The following is a 22,173-nucleotide window of genomic DNA, read 5'->3' as shown; positions in this document are numbered from 1 at the left end:
TAAGAGGAGATTTTAAGTATTGGTCATAAAGATACTCACTGTACTGAGAAAAGAGTGGAGGATCTCAGTAAAAACCTTAACAAAGAGATAGAAAACATAATAAAAGAACCAATCATGAAAAAGAGATGAAGAACTCAAAAACTTAAATAAAAAAAATATACTACATGGACTAAATAGTAGACTAGAGGAAGCAGAAGAATGGATCGGTGCCCTGAAGGACAGAGTAATAGAAAGCAGGAGAGCTGAATAGGAGAGGGAGGGAATGAGAGAGCAGGGTGGGGGGGGGGGAGAAAGAGAGGGAGAAACAGACTTAGGGAACTCAGTGACTCCATCAAGCACAATAACATTCACATTATAAGCATCTCAGAAGAAGAGAGAGAAAAGAGTGCAGAGAATTTGAAGAAATACTAGCTGAAAACATTCTGAATCTGAGGGAAGGAAACAGAAATTTAGATCCAGCAAAGAGAGCTCCCAACAAAATCAACCCAAGAAGGTCCACAGCAAGGTAAATAGTAATTAAACTGGCAAAAAGTAGTAATAATTTTTAAAGCAGCAGAAGAAAAGTTATAGACAAGAGAAGCTGCATAAGGCTATTCAGGGGACATTTCGGCAGAACCTTTGTATGCCAGAAGGGAGCAGCATGATATATTCAAAGTGTTGGAAGAAAAATCCCTGCAATATTCTACCCAGCAAGGCTATCATTCAGACTAGAAAGAGAGATAAAAACTTTCTCAATAAAACAAAAGTTAGGGGCATCTGGGTAGCTTGGTCAGTTGAGTGTCCAACTCTTAGTTTTGGCTCAGGTCATGATCTCAGTGTTGTGAGACTGAGTCCCATCCTGGGCCCTGTGCTCAGCGGTGAGTCTGCTTATGATTCTCTCTCTCCCTCTCCCTCTTATCCACTCTCTTTCTCCAAAACAAAAAACAAACAAACAAAAAACCAAATAAATAAATCTTAAAACAAAACAAAAAACAACAACCAAATATCCAAAAGTTAAAGGAGTTCATGACCACTAAGAGCCCTACAAAAAATATTAAAGGGAACCCTTTGAGTGGAAAAGAAAGACAATAAGTAGGAATAAGAAAAGTAGGAAGCACAAAAGCAGTAAAAACTGATATATCGTGAAAATCAGTAAAGTGATTCACAAAATGAAAGGATATAAAACATGACACCATAGATCTAAAACATGGGGTCAAGGGAGAGGAGTAAAGAATGGGTTCAAACTTAAGCAACCATCAACTTAATATAGACTCCTATATGCCTAATACATTACAGACAAACCTAATGGTAACCACAAATAAAAAACCACTGATAGATATGCAAGGAATAGAGAGAAAGGAATCCAAGTATATTATTAAAGAATGAAAGCAAACTGTGAAAAAGAGTAAGAGAGGAAAGGAACAGAGAAGAACTACAAAAAATAAATATAAAACAAGTAACAAAATGGCAAAAAGTATTTGCCTATCAATAATTACTTTGATTGTAAATGAATTAAATGCTCCAATCAAAAGACACAGAGTGATGGAATAGATAAAAGAGAAGACCCATTTATTTGCTGCCTACAGGAGAAGAAGTTTGGACATAACAACACATGCAGATTGAAAGTAGAGGGTTAGAAAAGCATTTATCAGCCAAATGGATGTGAAAAGAAAGCCAGAGTAACAATACTTATATCAGACAAAATAGACATATGAAGAGACTGTAACAAGAGACAAAGAAGGGCACTGCATACTCATAAAGGAACAATTCAACAAGAAGATATAACAATTGTAATTATTTATGCACCCAACATTAGAGCACCCAAATATATAAAGTAGCTACTAATAAATATAAAGGAAATAATAAAGAGTAATACAATAATAGTAGAGGACTTTAACAACTCACTTACATGAATGGACAGACCACTCAAATAGGATATCAACAAAGAAACAGCTCTAAATGACATATTGGATCAGATGGGTCTAACATACCATCCTGAGACAGCAGAATGCATATTCTTTTCAAGTACACATGGAACATTCTCCAGAACAGATCACACATTAGGCCACAAACCCAGCCTCAACATATTCAAGATCAAAGTCATGCCATGCATCTTTTCTGAATACAATGCTATGAAACTAGAAATCGACTACAAGAAAAATATCTGGAAAGAACACAAATATGTGGAGGTTAAATAACATGCTACTAAACAGTGAAGGGTCAACCAAGAACTCAAAAAGGAAATAAAACACAATGGTCCGTCAACCAAGAACTCAAAAAGGAAATAAAACACAATGGTCCAAAATCTTTGGGATGCAGCAAAATCTATTCTTTTACTTATTTATTTTTTAAGATTTTATTGTCAGAGAGAGAGAGAGAATAAGCAGGAGGAGTGGCAGGAAGAGCAGGCAGAGGGAGAAGCAGGCTCCTAGTGAATAAGGAACCTGATGTGGGACTCGATCCCAGGACCCTGGGATCATGACCTGAGCCCAAGGCAGACACTTAAACAACTAAGCCACCCAGGAATCCCAGCAAAAGCTGTTTTAAGTTTATAGCAATACAGGCCTACCTCAAGAAACAAGAAAAATCTCAAATAAACAACCTAACTTTGCACCTAAAGGAGCTAGAAAAAGAAGAAGAACTACAACAACAACAACAAAAACCAGCCAGCAAAAGGGAGGAAATAATAAAAATTAGAACAGAAATAAATGATATAGAAACTAAAAACAAACAAACAAACAAACAAAATCCCAGAACACATCACTGAATTCAGAAGCTGGTTCTTTGAAAAGATCAACAAAATTGATAAACCTTTACTTAGATTCATCAAAAAAAGAGGGAGGGAAGAAGGGAGGGAGGGAAAAAGGGAGAGAGAAGGGAGAGAAGGAAGAAGTGGGGGGGGAGAGAGACAGAGAGAGAGGCAGGCAACCTAAATAAAATCACTAATGAAAGAGGAGAAATAACGACCAACACCACAGAAACACAAACAATTTTAACAATATTATGAAAACTTGTATGCCAAAAATTGAACAACATTAAGAAATGGATAAATTCCTATATGCAATAACATCCCAAAACTGAAGCAGGAAGAAGTAGAAAATTTGAATAGGCAGTTACTAGCAGTGAATTGAATCAGTAATCAAAAAACTCCCAACAGGGGCGCCTGGGTGGCTCAGTGGTTTAAGCCGCTGCCTTCGGCTCGGGTCATGATCTCAGGGTGCTGGGATCGAGTCCCGCATCGGGCTCTCTGCTCAGCGGGGAGCCTGCTTCCCTCTGTCTCTCTCTGCCTGCCTCTCCATCTACTTGTGATTTCTCTGTCAAATAAATAAATAAATAAAATCTTTAAAAAAAAAAAAAAAACTCCCAACAAACAAAAATCCAGGACCAGACAACTTCATGGGTGAAGTCTATCAAACATTTAAAAACGAGTTAATACCTATTTTCAAACTATTCCAAAAACTACAAGAGGAAGGAAATCTTCTAAATTCATTCTACGAGGCTAGTATTACCCCGATACTAAACCCAAATACAGACAAAAAATGAGAAATACAGGCCATTATCTCTCATGAATTTAAATGCAAAAGTTCTCAACAAAATATTAACAAACCAGATTCAACAATACATTAAAAAAATCATATACCATGATCAAGTGGGATTTATTCCCAGGGTGTGAGTGTATTTCAATATTCAAATCAATCAAGGTGATACATCACATCAATAAAAGAAAGGATAAAAACCATATGATCATTTCAATAGATGCAGAAAAAGCATATGACAAAGTATAACACTGATTCACGATAAAAATCCTCCACAAAGTAGGGCTACAGGGAACATACCTCAGCATAATAAAGGCCATATATGAAAAAATCCATAGCCAACACCATAATGGGGAAAAACTGAGAAATTTTCCCCTAAGGTCAGGAACAAGACAAGGATATCCACTCTCACCACTTTTACTCAAGATAGTACTGAAAGGGGGCACCTGGGTGGCTCAGTGGGTTAAAGCCTCTGCCTTTTGCTCAGGTCAATATTTCAGGGTCCTGGGATTGAGCCCCACATCAGGTTCTCTGCTCAGTAGGGAGCCTGCTTCCCCCTCTCTCTCTGCCTGCTTCTCTGCCTACTTGTGATCTCTTTCTGTCAAATAAATAAATAAAAATCTTTAAAAAAAGAAAAAAGATAGTACTGAAAGTCCTAGCCACAGCAATCAGACAAGAAAAAGAAAAGAAGGAGGAAGCAAGATGGTGGAGGAGTAGGCGACTGAAATATCATTAGGTCCCAGGAGTTCAGCTAGACAGTTATCAAACCACTCCGAACACCTACAAACTCAACAGGAGATAGAAGAGAAGAAGAGCAGCAATTCTAGGAACAGAAAATCGACCACTTTCTGAAAGGTAGGACATGAGGAGAAGTGAATCCAAAGGGATGGAAAGATAGACTGTGGGGGGAGGGGTCAGCTCCCAGCAAGCAGTGGAGCAGCAGAGCACAAAATCAGAACTTTTAGAAGTCTGCTCCACTGAGGGATGTTGCTGCAGAAGCTAAGTGGGGGTGGAGCCCTCATGGGGACAGTGTGGTCTCAGGACCACAGGGTCCCAGAAAGACCAGGGGTATCTGAGCATGGCAGAGCTCCCAGGTGTCTGAGCAGGAAAATGGGCTACAGAGATGGAGCTCACCAGTGGGTTTTCAGCTCAGGGTTAGCTTAAGCCATGATCCAAGGCACAGTCAAGCCACTCCTCTTTAGGAAGGGACCCCACAAGTGGCAGATCCAGGAAGACACACCCCCCCCATTCTCCTCTGGGAGGAGTGGCGCAGGAGCATGTGGCAGGAATCTGCTGGGTTTAAAGACTCCAAATGGGGCTGTGCACCAGAAATAGAAACACTCAGTCACAGGCTGGGTGAGCACGGAGTGCAGCTGGAAACCAGGGAGATGGGACGGATTGACTGCTTTTCTCTGAGGGCACATTGAGGGGTGGGGCCCTGAGCTCTTGGATCCTCTGGGTCAGAGATTGGGAGACCACCATTTTCATTCCAGTCCTCCACAGCTCTATAGAAAACATTCAGGGAACAAAAGCTGAGAGCAAACACAAGCAGATTACTTAGCCTGGCCCCTGGCAATTCTACCTCGGGCAAAGACATTTGAGAATCACTGCAACAGGGCCCCTCCCCAAGAATATCAGCAAGAACATCCAGCCAAGACCAAGTTCACTGATCAAGGACAACAGCAGAACTCCAGAGCCAGGGGAAAGCAACACATAGAATTCATGGCTTTTGCCCATGATCCTTTAATCTTACAAAGTTAAATTATTTTTATTTTATTTTTTTCTAACTTTTCCTCTTTCCTCTTTTAAGGTTTTTTTTAACTATTTTATCTTATCAATTCCTTTATAAAAAAGTCTTTTTAAATTTTATGGTTATAGCCATATTTTATCCCTTTACTGTATTTAACCTTATTTTTTAAAATATTTTTTGTTGTTGTTCTTAATTTTTTATTTATTTCACAGAGAGAGAGAGACAGTGAGAGAGGGAATATGCACAGGGGGAGTGGAAGAAGGAGAAGCAGGCTTCCCGCGGAGCAGGGAGCCCGAGATGGGGCTTGATCCCAGGACCCTGGGATTATGACCTGAGCCTAAGGTAGAGGCTTAACAACTAAGGCACCCAGGTGCCCCAACTTTACTTTCTGTATACATATAGGGTTTTTTTCTTTAAAATTTTGGGATACAGTTTTTTCTAATAGCTCAAAATATACCCTAAATCTGATGCATGGCTTTGTTCTAGTCTCCAGCCTGATCACATTCTTTTTTTTTTTCTTTTTCCAACCAACTTATCAATCCTTTTTTAGAATCTTTAATTTTCATCTTTACAGTCATATTCCATACCTTCATCGTGTTTACCCTTATTTTTGTATATATATAAGTTTTTCTGTCTTTAAAATTTAGGGAGGTAGTTTCTCTTAAGAGACCAGAATACACCCAAAATCAAGTGGGTGTCTCTGTTCTATTCACCAGTCTAATATATATACTTTTTTATTTTTTTATTTTTTCCCTGTTTATTCTACCCCCAATTTCGGGTCTCTTCTGATTTGGTTAGCATATATTTTTCTGGGGTCTTTGCTACCCTTTTAGTATTTTATTCTCTCATTCAAATATTCTTATCTGGATAAAATGACAAGGTGGAAAAACTCACCACAAAAAAAAAAAAAAAAGAAAGAAAGAAAGAACAAGAGGCAGTACTGATGGCTAGGGACCTAATCAACATGGACATCAGTAATATGTCAGAACTAGAGTTCAGAATGATGATTACCAAGGTGCTAGATGGGCTCAAAAAAAAAGGCATGGGAGATATTATTATTATATTCTCCTTTCTGGAGAAATAAAATCCCTTTTTGGAGAAATAAAAGAATTAAAATCTAACCAAGTTGAAATAAAAAAAGCTATTAATGAGGTGTAATCAAGAATGGAGGCTCTTACTACTAGGATAAAAGAGGCAGAAGAGAAAAGTAGAGATATAGAAGACCAAATGATAGAGAATAAAGAAGCTGAGCAAAAGAGAGACAAACAACTACTGGATCATGAGAGGAGAATTCAAGAGATAAATGATACCATAAGATGAAACAATATTAGAATGATTGCAATCCCAGAAGAAGAAGAAAGAAAGGGGCAGAAGGTATATTGGAGCAAATTATAGTACAGAATTTCCCTAATATGGCAAAGGGAACAAGCATCAAAATCCAGGAAGCACAGAGACGCCCCCTCAAAAATCAATTAAAAAAAGGTCCACATCCCATCATCTAATAGTAAAACTTATAAGTCTTAGTGATAAAGAGAAAATCCTGAAAGCAGTTCAGGACAAGAAGTCTGTAACATAGAAATATTAGATTGGCAGCAGACTTATCCACAGAGACCTGGCAGCCTAGAAAGGACTGGCATGATATATTCAGAGCACTAAATGAGAAAAATATGCAGTCAAGAATACTATATCCAGCTAGGCTGTCACTGAAAACAGAAGGACAGATTAAAAGCTTCCAGGACAAAAAAAAATTTAAAAAATTTGCAAACACCAAACCAGTCCTATAGGAAATATTGAAAGGGGTCCTCTAAGCAAACAGAGAGCCTAAAAGTAATAGACCAGAAAGGAACAGAGACAATATAGAGTAACAGTCACCTTACAGGTAATACAATGGCACTAAATTCATATCTTTCCATAGTTATTCTGAATGTAAATGGGCTAAATGTGCCAATCAAAAGACCCAGGGTATCAGAATGGATAAAAAAAACAAGACTCATTGGGGCGCCTGTGTGGCTCAGTGGGTTAAAGCCTCTGCCTTCAGCTCGGGTCATGATCTCGGGGTCCGGGGATTGAGTCCCGCATCGGGCTCTCTGCTCAGCGGGGAGCCTGCTTCCCTTTCTCTCTGGCTGCCTCTCTGTCTACTTGTGATCTCTCTCTGTCGGATAAATAAATAAAATCTAAAAAAAAACAAACAAACAAACAAAAAAAAACAAGACCCATTGATATGCTGTCTGCAAGAAACTCATTTTATTTTATTTTTTTCAAAGATTTTATTTATTTATTTGACAGACATAGATCACAAGTAGGCAGAGAGGCAGGCAGAGAGAGAGAGGAAGAAGCAGGCTCCCCACTGAGCAGAGAGCCTGATGCAGGGCTTGATCCCAAGACCCTGGGATCATTACCTGAACCGAAGGCAGAGGCTTTAACACACTGAGCCACCCAGGTGCCCCAAGATCTAACAATTATAAATATCCATGCCCCTTACACGGGAGCAGCCAATTATATAAACCAATTAGTAATAAAATCAAAGAAACACATTAATACAATAATAGTAGAGGACTTTAACACCCCCCTCACTGAAATGGACAGATCATCTAAGCAAAAGATCAACAAGGAAATAAGGGCTTTAAATGACACACTGGACCAGATGGACATCAGAGATATATTCAGAACATTCCATCCCAAAGCAAGAGAATACACATTCTTCTCTAGTGCACATGGAACATTCTCCAGAATAGATCATAGCCTGGGTCACAAATCAGGTCTCAACTGGTACCAAAAGATTGGGATCATTCCCTGCATATTTTCAGACCACAATGCTCTGAAGCTAGAACTCAATCACAAGAGGAAAACTGGAAAGAAGTCAAATACATGGAGGCTAAAGAGCATCCTACTAAAGAATGAATGGGTCAACCAGGAAAATTTTTTTTTAAGATTTTATTTATTTATTTGAGAGAGAGACAGTGAGAGAGAGCATGAGCAAGGAGAAGGTCAGAGGGAGAAGCAGACTCCCCATGGAGCCAGGAGCCCGATGCAGGACTCGATCTCGGGACTCCAGGATCATAACCTGAGCCGAAGGCAGTCGTCCAACAACTGAGCCACCCAGGTACCCTGGTCAACCAGGAAATTAAAGAAGAAGTGAAAAAATTCATGGAAACAAATGATAATGAAAACACAACTGTTCAAAATCTGTGGGACACAGCAAAGGCAGTTCTAATAGGAAAATATATAGTGATATAAGCCTTTCTCAAAAAACAAGAAAGGTCTCAAATACACAACCTAACCCTACACCTAAAGCAGCTGGAGAAAGAACAGCAAAGAAAGCCTAAACCCACAGGGAGAAGAGAAATAAATAAAGATCAGAGCAGAAATCAATGAAATAGAAACCAAAAAAACAATAGAAAAATCAACAAAACTAGGGGCTGGTTCTTTGAAAGAATTAGTAAGATTGATAAACCCCTGGCCAGGCTTATCAAAAAGAAAATAGAAAGGACCCAAATAAATAAAATCATGAATGAAAGAGGAGAGATCACAAGCAACACCAAAGAAATACAAACAATTATAAGAACATATTATGAGTAACTATATACCAGCAAATCTGCCAATCTGGATGAAATTGATGCATTCATATAAACTACCAAAACTAAACCAGGAAGAAATAGAAAACCTGAACAGACCCATAACCAGTAAGGAGATTGAAGCAGCCATCAAAAATCACCCAATAAACAAGAGCCCAGGGCCAGAAGGCTTCCCAGGGGAATTCTACCAAACATTTAAAGAAGAAAGAATACCTATTCTCCTGAAATTGTTCCAAAAAATTGAAATGGAAGGAAAACTTCCAAACTCATTTTATTAGGCCAGCATGACCTTGATCCTAAAACCAGAGAAAGACTCCATCAAAAAGGAAAATTACAGACCAATATCCTTGAACATGGATGCAAAAATTCTCACCAAAATACTAGCCAATAAGATCCAACAGTACATTAAAGGATTATTTGGCACAACCAAGTAGGATTTATTCCTGGGCTGCCAGGTTGGTTCAACATCCACAAATCAATCAATGCGATAGAATACATTAATAAAAGAAAGAATAAGAACCATATGATACTCTCAATAGACGCTGAAAAAGCATTTGACAAAGTACAGCATCCTTTCTTGATCAAATCACTTCAAACTATAGGGATAGAGGGTCGCACCTCAATATCATCAAAGCCATCTATGAAAAACCCACAGCAAATATCATTCTCAATGGGGAAAAACTGAGAGCTTTTCCCCTAAGGTGTCAGGAACACACCAGGGATGTCCACTATCACCACTGCTATTCAACATAGTCCTAGAAGTCCTAGCCTTGGCAATCAGACAACAAAAAGAAATTAAAGGTATCCGAATCAGCAAAGAAGAAACCATACTCTCACTCTTTGCAGATGATATACTTTATGTGGGAAACTCCAAAACTGCTAGAACTCATACAGGAATTCAGTAAAGTGTCAGAATATCAATACACAGAAATCAGTTGCATTTCTATACACCAACAGCAAGACAGAAGAAAGAGAAATTAAGGAGTTGATCCCATTTACAATTGAACCCAAAACCATAAGACACCTAGGAATAAACCTAACCAAAGAAAAAAGAATCTGTACTCGGAAAACTAGAAAGTACTCATGAAAGAAATGGAGGAAGACACAAAGAAATGGAAAAATGTTCCAAGCTCATGGATTGTAAAAACAATTTATTGTGAAAATCTCTATGCTACCTAAAGCAATCTACACATTTAATGCAATCCCTATCAAAATACCATCCTTTTCTTTTTTTTAAAGAAATGGAACAAATAATCCTAAAACTTATATGGAACTAGAAAAGACCCCGAATAGCCAGAGAAATGTTGAAAAAGAAATCCCCCCCCCCCCAAAAAAAAAGAAACCCAAAGTTGGTGGCATCACAATTCCAAACTTCAAGCTCAATTACAAAACTGTCATCATCGGGCGCCTGGGTGGCTCAGTGGGTTAAGCCGCTGCCTTTGGCTCAGGTCATGATCTCAGGGTCCTGGGATCGAGTCCCGCATGGGGCTCTCTGCTCAGCAGGGAGCCTGCTTCTCTCTCTCTCTCTCTCTCTCTCTGCCTGCCTCTCCATCTACTTGTGATCTCTGTCAAAAAAATAAGTAAAAGAAAAAAAAAAAACTGTCATCATCAAGACAGTATGGTACTGGCACAAAAACAGACACATAGATCAATGGAACAGAATAGAGAGCCCAGAAATAGACCCTCAACTCTATAGTCAACTAATCTGTGACAAAACAGGAAAGAATGGCCAATGGAAAAAAGACAGACTCTTCAACAAATGGTGCTGGAAAAATCGGACAGCCACATGCTGAAAAATGGAACTGTACCATTTCCTTACACCACACACAAAAATAGACTCCAAATGGGTGAAGGACCTCAATGTGAGAAAGGAATCCATCAAAATCCTTGAGGAGAACACAGGCAGCAACCTCTTCGACCTCAGCTGCAGCAACTTCTTCCTAGAAACATTGCCAAAGGCAAGGGAAGCAAGAGCAAAAATGAACCATTGAGACTTCATCAAGATCAAAAGCTTTTGCACAGCAAAGGAAACAGTCAACAAAACCAAGACACCTGACAGAATGGGAGAAGATATTCCCAAATGGCATATCGGATAAAGGGCTAGTCTCCAAAATCTATAAAGAACTTAGCAGACTCAACACCCAAAGAACAAATAATCCAGTCAAGAAATGGGCAGAAGACATGAACAGATATTTCTGCAAAGAAGACATCCCAGATGGCCAACAGACACATGAAAAAGTGCTCCACATCACTCGGCATCAGGGAAATACAAATCAAAACCACAATGAGATACCACCTCACACCAGTCAGAATGGCTAAAATCAACAAGTCAGGAAATGACAGATGCTGGTGAGGATGTGAAGAAAGGAAAACCGTCCTACACTGTTGGTGGGAATGCAAGCTGGTGCAGCCACTCTGGAAAACAGTATGGAGGTTCCTCGAAAAGTTGAAAATAGAGCTACCCTACGACCCAGCAATTGCACTACTGTGTATTTACTCCGAAGATACAAATATAGTGATCCGAAGGGGCATGTGCATCCAAATGTTTATAGCAGCAATGTCCACAATAGCCAAACTATGCAAAGAACCTAGATGCATCAACAGAGGAATGGATAAAGAAGTGGTATATATATATATATATATATATATATATATATATATATATATATATATATATATATATATATACATACACACACACACACACACATACATACATATATATATACATACATATATATATACACAATGGAATACTTTGCAGCCATCAAAAGAAATGAAATCTTGCCATTTGCAACATCGTGGATGGAACTAGAGGGTATTATGCTGAACGAAATAAGTCAATCAGAGAAAGACAATTATCATATGACCTCCCTGCTATGAGGAAGTTAAGAGGCAAAGTAGGGGGGTATGCAAGGTAGGAAGGAAAAAATGAAACAAGATGGGATTGGGAGGGCGACAAACCATAAGAGACTCTTAATCTCACAAAACAAACTGAGGGTTGCTGGGGGGTGGCAGAGTAGAGATAGGGTGGTTGGGTTATGGATATTAGGGAGGGTATGTGCTATGGTGAATGCTGTGAAATGTGTAAGCCTGATGATTCACAGACCTGTACCTCTAGGGCAAATAATACATTCTATGTTAGAAAAATAATTCAAAAAGAAATGAGGCATCCATATTGGTAAGGAAGAAATTCAACTGTCACTATTTGCAGTTGACATGATACTATATACATAAAACTAAACACCCCACCAAAAAATTACTAGAACTGATAAGTGAATTCAGGTAAATCACAGGATACAAAATCAATGTATAGACATCCATTACATTTTTTTAAGATTTTATTTATTTATTTGAGGGAGAGAGTGAGCGAGTGAGAGAGAGAGCATAAGCTGGGAGGGAGGCAGAGGGACAGGGAGGTGCAGACTCCCCATTGAGCAGGAAGCCTGATGTGGGACTTGATCCCAGGACCTTGGGATCATGACCTGAGCTGAAGGCAGATACTAAATCGACTGAGCCTCACAGGCACCCTGCCATTGCATTTCTATACACTAGTAATGAAGGAACAGAAAGTGAAATTAAGAAAACAATCCCATTTACAATCACACCGAAAAAAAAAATATCTAGCAATAAACTTAACCAAAGAGGTAAAAGAGCTATACTCTGAAAACTATAAAGCACTGACAAAAGAAATTAAAGAGAACACAAAGAAATGGAAAGATATGCCATGCATAGATTGGAAGCACAGATATTGTTACAATGTCTGTACTACCCAAAGCAATCTACAGATTTAATGCAATCTCCATTAAAATACCAACAGCAGGGGAGCCTGGGTGGCTCAGTGGGTTAAAGCCTCTGCCTTCAGCTCAGGTCATGATCTCAGGGTCCTGGGATAGAGCCCCATGTCGGGGGGGAGGTCTCTGCTCAGCAGGGAGCCCTCCTCCTCCTCTCTCTCTCTGCCTGCCTCTCTGCCTACTTGTGATCTCTGTCTGTCAAATAAATAAATAAAATATTTAAAAAAAAATACCAACAGCATTTTTCAAAGAACAAACAATCCTAAAATTTATATGGAACCACAAAAGATCCTAAATAACCAAAGTAATTCTGACAAAGCCAAGCCAAGCTGGAGGTATCACAATTCCAGACTTCAACTTATAAAACTTGTAGTAATCAAATCAGTATAGTACGGGCACAATATTAGACAAAAAGATCAATGGAACAGAATAGAAAACCCAGAAATAAACCCACAAACATATGTTCAATTAATCTTTGACAAAAGGGGAAGGAATATCTAATGGGAAAAAGTCAGTCTCTTCAACAAACAGTGTTGGTAAAGCTGGTCAGCTACGTGCAAAAGAATGAAACTGGGCCATTTTCTTACACCGTACACAAAAATAAACTCAAAGTGGATTAAAGACCTAAATGTGAGACCTGAAACCATAATCATCCTGGAAGAGAGCATAAGCAGTAATTTCTCTGACACTGGCCATAGCAACATTTCTCTAGATAGGTCTCCTGAGGCAAGACAAACAGAAGCAAAAGAAAACTATAGGGACTATATTAAAATAAAAAGCTTCTGCACAGTGAAGGAAACAATCAACAAAACTAAAAGGCAACCTACAGAATGGGAGAAGATATTTGTAAATAACGTCTCTGATAAAGGGTTAATATCCAAAATATATAAAGAACTGATACAACTCAACATCCAGAAAACAAATAATCCCATTTAAAAATGGGCAGAAGACATGAAAAGACATTTCCCCAAAGGAGACGTCCCGATGGCCAACAGACACATGAGATACTCAACATCACATGTCATCAGGGAAATGCAATTCCAAACTACAATGAGGTATCACCTCACACCTGTCAGCATGGCTAACATCAAAAACCTAAGAAACAACATGTGTTGGCAAGGATATGGAGAAAAAGGAACCCTCTTGTACTGTTGGTGGGAATGCAAACTGTGGCAGCCACGATGAAAGACAGTATGAGGGTTCCTCAAAAATTAAAAATGGAACTACCATATGATCCAGTATCACGTGAATGGGTACTTACCCCAAAGTACAAAAATACTAATTCAAACAGATACTTGCACCCCTACATTGATTGTAGCATTATTTACAAAAGCCAAATTATGGAGGCAGCCCAAGTGTCCACTGACTGATGAATGGATAAAGAACATGTGGTCTATATACACAATGGAATACTATTCAGCCACAGAAAAGAATGAAATCCTACCATTTGCAATAACGTGGATGGAGCTAGAATAATGCAAAGTGAAGTAAGTCACAGAAAGAGAAATACCATGTGACCTCCCTCATCTGTGGATTTGAAGAAATAAAACAAATAAGCAAAGGAGAAGTGAGAAAGCAAGAAACAGAGACCTGTAGAGAACAAACTTTTGGTCGCCAGAGGGGAGATGGGTGCGGGGTGGGCAAAACAGGTGAAGCAAGTGAGGAGTATACTCCGTGTAAGCACTCAGCGAGGTACAGAAGGGTCAAGTCACTACTAATGCACACCTACAACAAATAGAACACTGTATGTTCACTATGCTGAAATTAAAACAGAGAATCTTACTGATAAAGGCAAAGAATAAGAACTACTTTGCCGAGAGGAAGTATTTGGGGCCCTTTAGATTCATGTAGAGCTTCTGTAAACAGGCTCAGTCTTTTATTTTCATTATTATTTTCTTAAAGTAGGCTCTACACCCCATGTGGGACTTGAATTCATGACTCTGAGATCAAGAGTCGCATGCTCTACCGACTGAGCCAGCCAGGGTCCCACCGAATGGACAGAGCTTTTAAAATAATTTGGTTCACACCCGAGGCTAGAGTTCCTAGAGGAGCTGATCCAGGGATCTCGGGGATTCTACTCTGGGTAAACTGGGGTTGCAGGATAGACAGGTAAGGTAAACTGTGACCTATACGGGGCCTGGTAAATATCAAAAGCTTGTGATAGTTAAACTTCTAGCTATGATTCTTGATAAATTGCATCAGACAAAACACCATCCTTGGCACACAGCAGGTGCTCAATAAACAGTTTTCTGGCTTACGTGAACAAATGGAGATTTCCACCGGTGTCACAGAAGTCGTTTAGAACAAGAAAGATTAGAATACAGGCCAAGCCAGAAACTACAGAGATTGTTAGTAAAGTCTTACCTCCTAAGAAACATACTCTCTCCAAATCTCAGTACACTAGAGAAACAACAGAGACAGCAATGACGCCCAAGCCAACCACTTGCCCTTCCATTTTGGTGCTGCTGACAGCAAATTATATGCATTTACTCAGTAATTGACAGATAGCATAATAAAACTGGGCAGAACATCCCAAAGTGTCATTTGGGATGCCAGGGATATAAATAGGCACGAGAATTCATATAGCATTATGCAGTCAGATGTGCTTAAAAATTCTAAGTGCTCTCATTTGAATATCATAGCTGAATTCCAAACCACTATTTAGTAGACATGTTACTGAGGCACACAGCCATAAAATGTGACTCAGAACAGAGTAACCTTTTCAAAATTACACGAAAAATGGGCAAGCGGCCATCTGGGAAATGGGAAAACGAAAGAGAAGACATCTAACTGTGAACATCTTTATGCGTTCCAGGCACGCTCCGTCTGGGACAGTGCTCTCAGGACCGGCGACGCACTCCTGTTCTGCTGCACCCGACAGACATCACTATCCCGTCCAAACACACTGCTGAAGGATCCGCGAGAGTGCTGAAGCTCCACTTTCAACCCTCAGTTTTAGGTTACTCAGTTACGGTCAACATCAGCCAAACAGTCATGAACTTTAAGCATTGTCAGAAGATTCAGAGTGCAAAAATCATAAGGCAAATATTGAGTAACAGGAATGGGAACAAAAACTAACACAGACTCCCTGCCTTCATCTGTTGCTTGTTAAGGAGCCCAGCTCAGCAAGTTCTGAAACCTAACTGCTCAAGCTACTCAACGGGATTAGCTGCCGTCATGGGGCTGCAGCCCACCTTCTGGGTGCCAAGAGGGTGGCCACCCATCAGGGAGCTTTCAGCCTCAGACCATTGGTGGGGGAAGTTATTCCTCCACAGGAAAGCAAGCTTCACCGGGCAGGCGTCTGCCCTACCTAGAGTGAAGCGTTCTGTCCTGGGAGAGCAGGGGGGCAGCCTGTCACCATGGGGGCCAGGTGGAGAGAGAAGCAAGGCTGCTGTGGCCGAGGGGAACTCACAGGGACAGGGCAGTCAAGCTCCTTTTCCTCCTTCCCATCCTGTGCTGACCCACTTAACAGGCAACTATTCTAGTCCCCTGAAGGTGGCTCCTAAGACATTCAGGTAATCAGAGGAGACGCAGATGAATCAAAAGCCGGGTTTATTTTTCTACCAAATCCTTTATCCATGTTCCAGCCAATGGATGAAGGGTAATCAAGCCTCACATAGACTCTTGGTAAAAACAACTGTAGCTTTCTACAGGAAAAAGTTGTGGGTTTTGTTTTGAAGTTCCTAGGCATTTGTGAACAGGTGCAAAAATTTCCCCTATTAAACGGTCTGTGCTTTCTTAGGTATTCAAATGTTCTCACCCTGCTGCCTCTTCTGGGCAGACGAGTGAGACCATTCTGCGGCTGCCGGAACAGTCCAAACTTCACGTCACTCCATGGTCTGCTAACCTAGAACCACCATAGGGTTTCAGTGCGTAATGCCCCAAGAACAGCTGAAAAGACTAGAATTCAATTCTTCAAACTTGCTCTGAGTGCCTACTATTTGCTGGGCACAGGCTAGGCACTGGGCAGTGATTCTGCTGGTTCTGAGAAACACAGGTGGCGCCACAGAGAGTTCTCCCTGCAAGTGGCAGGAGGTTGTCTGCTGGGGATTAAGAGAAACAACTTCTCCTCTACTTCTACCACCTGGGGTAGGTATGAAACTCAGGCCCTGGGAACAGATGTTGTCTCTTCTGGCAGGTGCTGCCATGGAAGAACCAAGAGCAGTTTCTAAACAGCCGTGGAATTTGCTCCACAATCCACATAGTGATGTGTCTCCAAGGAGCTCTGGGTCATGTGGCCAATATATGAAATCTTCACTGAAGTTCTGGGGGGGAAAAAAACACCAAGAAGAATAAATTCGATTTTTGAGACAAAGTAAGAAAAATTGCCTAAATAACTTCTTGCAAGCTCAGGCAACAAAATCCATGGGCCCCAGATGCATTATCTTCATGGTTATGTAACCAGGAGACCAGAATTTTGTACATTCACAGAAAGGCTATGTCACGAGGTGACTTTCTCAAGAAGCGATTCTAAACTCAGGACAATTTTACCCCACAGGAAACTTCTGGCATTGTCTGGGGTGTTACAACTGAGGGCAAGGAAAGTGGTGACTGTTCCTGGCACTTAGCAAGCAGAGGCCCGGGATGCTGTAAAATGTCTTGTTGTGCAAAGGACAGTTCCTGACAACAAAGGACTGTGAATCCTTTGCTGAGGCTGAGAAACCCTGCTCCAGACCCTCACACTTCACATGCCCACAGCAGGTGCTTCTCATCAGTAGATTCCGTGGTCAAGATTATAGGCCAGACCTGCAGACCCATGCATGACACAGGGTAATTTGTGTGGACAGAAAGCAAGCTGGCCAAATGCTCAGTCCTTACACCTTGAGAACCTTTTCAATTCTTTACTAGTCTCATTAGGATTCTAAAGGGATCACAAAACTAGACCCAACTTCATGGAGAAAACTCTCTAGCTGCCAACTACGAATTTGGTGATTTGTATCTAGCGGTATCTAGGGGATACCCAAGGGTCTACTCTATCTGTGCCTGTAAGGCACTGGGTGTCCCCTCTTTGGTTAGGTGCCTCTGCCTTGTGGTTCACACAGCACCTCCTGAGCAGAGGTGGTGAGGTCACACAGCCTGATGGTCTGGACGCAAACACAAAAGGCCAAGGGAACAGGGAGAAGAGCCACGTACCGCAGGAAGATCACTATATTGTGCACCAGGATATCGGGCAATGTGCAGAAGAAGCTACCGAACAGCAAACAGGGAGACAGTTTGGTTTAAAAAAAAAAAAAAAAAAAAAGGAAAAGAGAAAAAAGAAAAGAAAAAGTATCATCAGAAGAGTACTGAGTTACACGGTCAGCCCTACCTGGGGCCCCTGCCCTCCCCTTCCCTTCTGACCTAAGTGCTGCCAAGGCTCACTAGCTCGGAGTCCCCACAGTGTCCATGCACCCTTCCACATAATACTTTTTGTTTTTTTTCAGACCCACTAAGAAATGCTGGAGCTTGGAGATGTTTCTGGTGGCTTACTGTTCTCTTAGAAATTCCAGCATCTCAGTCGTTTATCCAACAACACATCCTCCAAATAAACCTCAAGATGGCCAAAGCTTAGGAAACCCACAGGCCAAAGCCTGGGACTTAAGGGACGACTGGCCCCAATCAACGAGTACACTCTGAATCCCCTTCATCCAGCAGAGAACACACATACAGAGAATAAACACTGTCCTTACTATACATAAGAAAATGGTCCTCCCATCTCAGCTTTCGCAGTAAAATTCACCTGAAAATAAGACACCAGCATCAGTCTGTGGCCAGGCAGGCCTGCCTGACACAGAACAGTACTATTATCAGCAATCCACAGACCTGGGAGCATTCTCCTGTCACATATAAAATACTTCCCCAAGATGGTCCTTGATACAGACTGTGTCCCTCTAACAATGTCTGCAACCCCTTCCCTTCTGAGGGGCCAACAGACCTCAGACTATAATACCTCCTCTTCTTGATTCGTAGTGAATTGTTTGCTCTTACAAATTCTTTTGTTCCCCTAACACTTAAATGCTGATTTTTCTCCTACTTTCTCATAATTACAGGGCATGTCAGATCTTCCTCACCAAACAGTTCCTAACAATGCAAATGAAATGGAGAGCAAAGTCATGAGGCTACAGCATCCCAGAGTCCCCTACTCCTCCTCTCTGAAGCCCATGGAGCAAGGACCCTAAGAGAAGAGCATACCAGTTGCTCGCTCCGAGGTGGAATGAAGGAGACGTTAGTGGTCACATATGTGCCAACCACTGTGTTCATGTACTGAACCTGGCTGGACAGGCTGGTCACTGCCACTGAATAGAAGTTGGAGTTCCTGATTTTCAGGGTGGCCTGCATCAGGGCAAATGAGAAAACAAGGATGAGTGTTCCGGGTCCGAAACTTGCAGGTGCATGATCTGGGAAGCAAGGCCCTCCATCTTACCGTGATGGCAAGGATGACAAGGGAGTCCTGCTTATTAAATGTGACTTTCACCACTTTGATGCCGTCATCATCCACAAGGACCGAATGTGGAAACAGGAAGAAAACCACCAAACCAGATGCCAGGAGACAGAGCAGGACAGATAGGAGGACGTACTGCTTGCTGGAATGACACAGCACATAACCAGATGGGTAGTCAGATATCAAGGTCCAGTTAGTTCAGATAAAACGCAAAACCAGGAATGAGGGGAAGGGGAAAGTACAAAGAACCAGGAACCACAAACCAGGGAGGAATGAGTGGAGTGGGGAGAAGCCTCTGAAAACCCATGTGAATCCTATCTGTCATCTGGGGAGAGAAGCTGAAGAGAGGAGCTCTGGGGACAGAAACATTTCTTCACCTCCCATGATACCCCTCTTCTCCAAAACCTTCCAAGGCAACTCTTTCACTTGGCCCTTGGAATGTTTCTAGTAGTTTCCATAATCCCAGACTGTGATGGGACAGAGATCTCTTGCTTGAGCACAGAGTATTAAAGGAAATGGAGAATTTACAAGAACAGATAATAAAAGTTTTCAAAAAGTTAGCTGGTGCTCATAAATATATGGGACTAGGGAAAAAAGGACAGAAGTTAAGTATTGATAGGTGAGAGGCATGAACTCACGTTCTCTGAGGGCGCAGTCTCTGATCACTGTGTGGGATCAAAGCTACCAACTCGTTTACTTGTTCTAGGAAAGAACCGAACAATTATTTTGGTATAAAAATAAATCCCACGCGCTAACGCCACTCTCCTTTATGTCGCACATCAACCTGCCGCCACACATGCTTGCCTGGAATTAGACATTTCTGTGATACAGGTTTCACATTTTGGGCCTAAGGAACAAGAAACAAATCTAGAGAGTGTGCCATAAATTGCAAAACATTAATCCTACCAGGACAATGACAGGGAGGTTGAGCAATCTAGGTTCCTGTTCTAGCATTACCCCATGGCCCGGAGCTGCCAAACGGCCTTGGGGAAGTAGTCGTTCCCTCCCTAGGCCACTGTCTCCTCACGTGTCACAGGAAGGCAGGTCCTATAAAGTGGAGAGTTTCTAGGGTTCTTACCAGCTGCAAACACCTGTGACTCTCCATCTAAAGTGTTAAGGCTTTCTGAGGGCCAACTTAGTGACAGATGATCTTGTCCTTAGTGGAGGCGCCACTCCTGAGCATCTGTTTTTCTCTCCCCGCTTGAAATATTTCCAGACCTTAGGCTGTTAATGATTTACTACCTGCTTCCTTGAAAAGAAGCTTCCAAGATGGTTCCCCTACAAAGCTGTGCCAGGCCTTATGAGTGAGAGCAATAAAGAGATGGGTCTGTCAACAGATCCCACAGCGTAAAGCAAACTGGATGTTCCAAAGCAAGGAAACAAAGAACAAAAGAGTGGTAGTGAAGAAGGGCTTTCAGATATAAGGAGGCCAACAGAAGTTGTGGAACCTACCCAAATTTATCAAGTCAGCTCAGTTGGCTCCTGTTCAGGGCACTGTCTCCGACTATGACAGTACTGCCTAGAAGCAAAGCTCTGCCTGGGAGATGGAAGAAGCCCTGTGCGTACCTTGGGAATCCTTCCCATGATTACCAAAGCCTCTCACCTGTCGGAATGTAGCCTGTCCCCTGGCACGTGAGACAGGTGATGCTATCTCGACCGGTGAACTCCACATATGGGAACTGAGCAATGGCTTCTTCCTGCTCCCTGTCGGCCAGCAGATCCTCCCTGTTCTCTTTCTGTCGCTTGCAGTAAGAGGGGCGAGCAGAGGTGGAATGCTGGGACCCCATAGCCGGGATGTGCCACTTGTGTCATGTCCTAGGGCATAGAGAGGCAAGCGAATGCAGGTTAGTGGCCCCACCGAGCCAGGAGAGAGCAAACTGCTTCTCTGTCTGAGAAAAGTGAAAACACAAAAATGACCAAACTGCCGTTCGTGATTTCAAACACCTGCGCGTTTTCTACCAGGATCATCATTTTGTAGCAATGCTCCCCACCTCCCTCCCACCTGCTACATAAATCCAGGGGAACAGCAGCCCCTCCGCCAACCTGCCCAGCTCCTCACAGCCCGGGGACTCGGCGCACCCCAGCTCCCACCAGGTCCCAGCCTCGCCCCTTCCCGTCCACTATTTGCAAACTCTGTGCTCTCTCCTCGAGAAAACCTTCCCGGACAAACAAGCCCCAAATCAACAACAGGCCTTGGAGCTCCCCATCCCCCTCCACTCCCAGTCCCGGGAGGCGGGCTCAGGTCACGCCCCCTGACAGAGTGACGCTCCGGGCCCACCAGAGTCGCCAAGGCGTGAGCGAACGCCGACGTCCCCAGACCTGCAGGGCGCCGACTCCTGGCAGCTCCTCTCCGGGCCGCACCCGCAGCTACCTGCCAGCTCCGGCAGGTTTACTTGCCTCTTCAGTCCTCGCAGCAGCCCGCACTCGCTGCGCACGCGCCGGAAGACTTGCCGCGCCGGGAAGGAGGTGGAGGGGGGGCGGGGTCGGGGAAACGTCGGTTTACGCTCGCGCATGCGCTCTTCGGAACCCAGCCGGCAGAGGGCGGTGGAGAGCGGCTCCGGGAGCAGACTAGGGGAGAGAGGGTGGGCTGGGAGAGAAGGCGACGCTCCGCTTCCTCAGAAAGGCTGAAAGGTGCCTGAGTCAAGTGTCCGGAGGCGCGTTGCCTCCGCCTGGGAACGAGGAAGGAGCCTGCAGCTGCCAAAGCCGTTCTCAACTGCTGTTTGAGCACAGGGGCTGTGTGGACGCTGAGGGTGTAAAGATGCTTAGAAGACATGGAAACTGCCTTTCTTCGGCTTTTAGGCGTCGCGGTCGCTAGTCGAAGGCAGGCACGGAAGGGGTTAGAGAACACTTTTAAAAGGGTGGGTTCCCCCCCTGCTTGTGCTCTCTTTCTCTCTTTGTCAAATAAATAAAATCTTTTAAAAAATAAAAGGGTGGGTTTCTTTGTACAGACTACCAGGTTACGCTTAACCTGCAGCAGAGGGCAGACATTAAGCAGGTGACATTGCTTAAGATGATGCTGGAGAAAGGAGAGATTCTCAATTGAGCGGCAATGGGGAGTGAAGCTGGCGACCTCCGAGGTCCGCCACCTCTGTATCTCTTTCCTCATTATGTGGGGAAG

At 42.4% G+C, this 22,173-nt stretch overlaps 1 protein-coding gene across 5 annotated transcripts; it reads right to left on the bottom strand.

Moving 5' to 3' along the window:
* Positions 1-16,169: 16,169 nt before the first annotated feature.
* Positions 16,170-21,551, bottom strand: TMEM106C (transmembrane protein 106C). 5 transcript variants are annotated; one of them, XM_032348005.1, is made up of 8 exons: positions 21,453-21,551; positions 20,659-20,870; positions 19,694-19,757; positions 19,038-19,197; positions 18,806-18,946; positions 18,304-18,353; positions 17,768-17,821; positions 16,170-16,899 (listed from the first exon to the last, which is right to left on the bottom strand). In XM_032348005.1, the coding sequence occupies exons 2-8, from the start codon at positions 20,840-20,842 to the stop codon at positions 16,803-16,805; spliced, it is 750 nt and encodes a 249-aa protein (XP_032203896.1). In that variant the 5' UTR covers positions 20,843-20,870; positions 21,453-21,551; the 3' UTR covers positions 16,170-16,802. The 5 variants fall into 5 exon arrangements, with proteins under 5 accessions (XP_032203896.1, XP_032203895.1, XP_032203894.1 ...); XM_032348004.1 differs by having other exon boundaries at positions 21,334-21,524; XM_032348003.1 differs by having other exon boundaries at positions 21,375-21,523.
* Between the last annotated feature and the right edge of the window lie 622 nt (positions 21,552-22,173).

The sequence above is a fragment of the Mustela erminea genome, chromosome 6 (genome assembly GCF_009829155.1).
Source record: "Mustela erminea isolate mMusErm1 chromosome 6, mMusErm1.Pri, whole genome shotgun sequence".
NCBI classification, from domain to species: domain Eukaryota; kingdom Metazoa; phylum Chordata; class Mammalia; order Carnivora; family Mustelidae; genus Mustela; species Mustela erminea.
The sequence above is the reverse complement of the archived record's forward strand: the minus strand, read 5'-3'. Positions and strand labels throughout refer to the sequence as shown.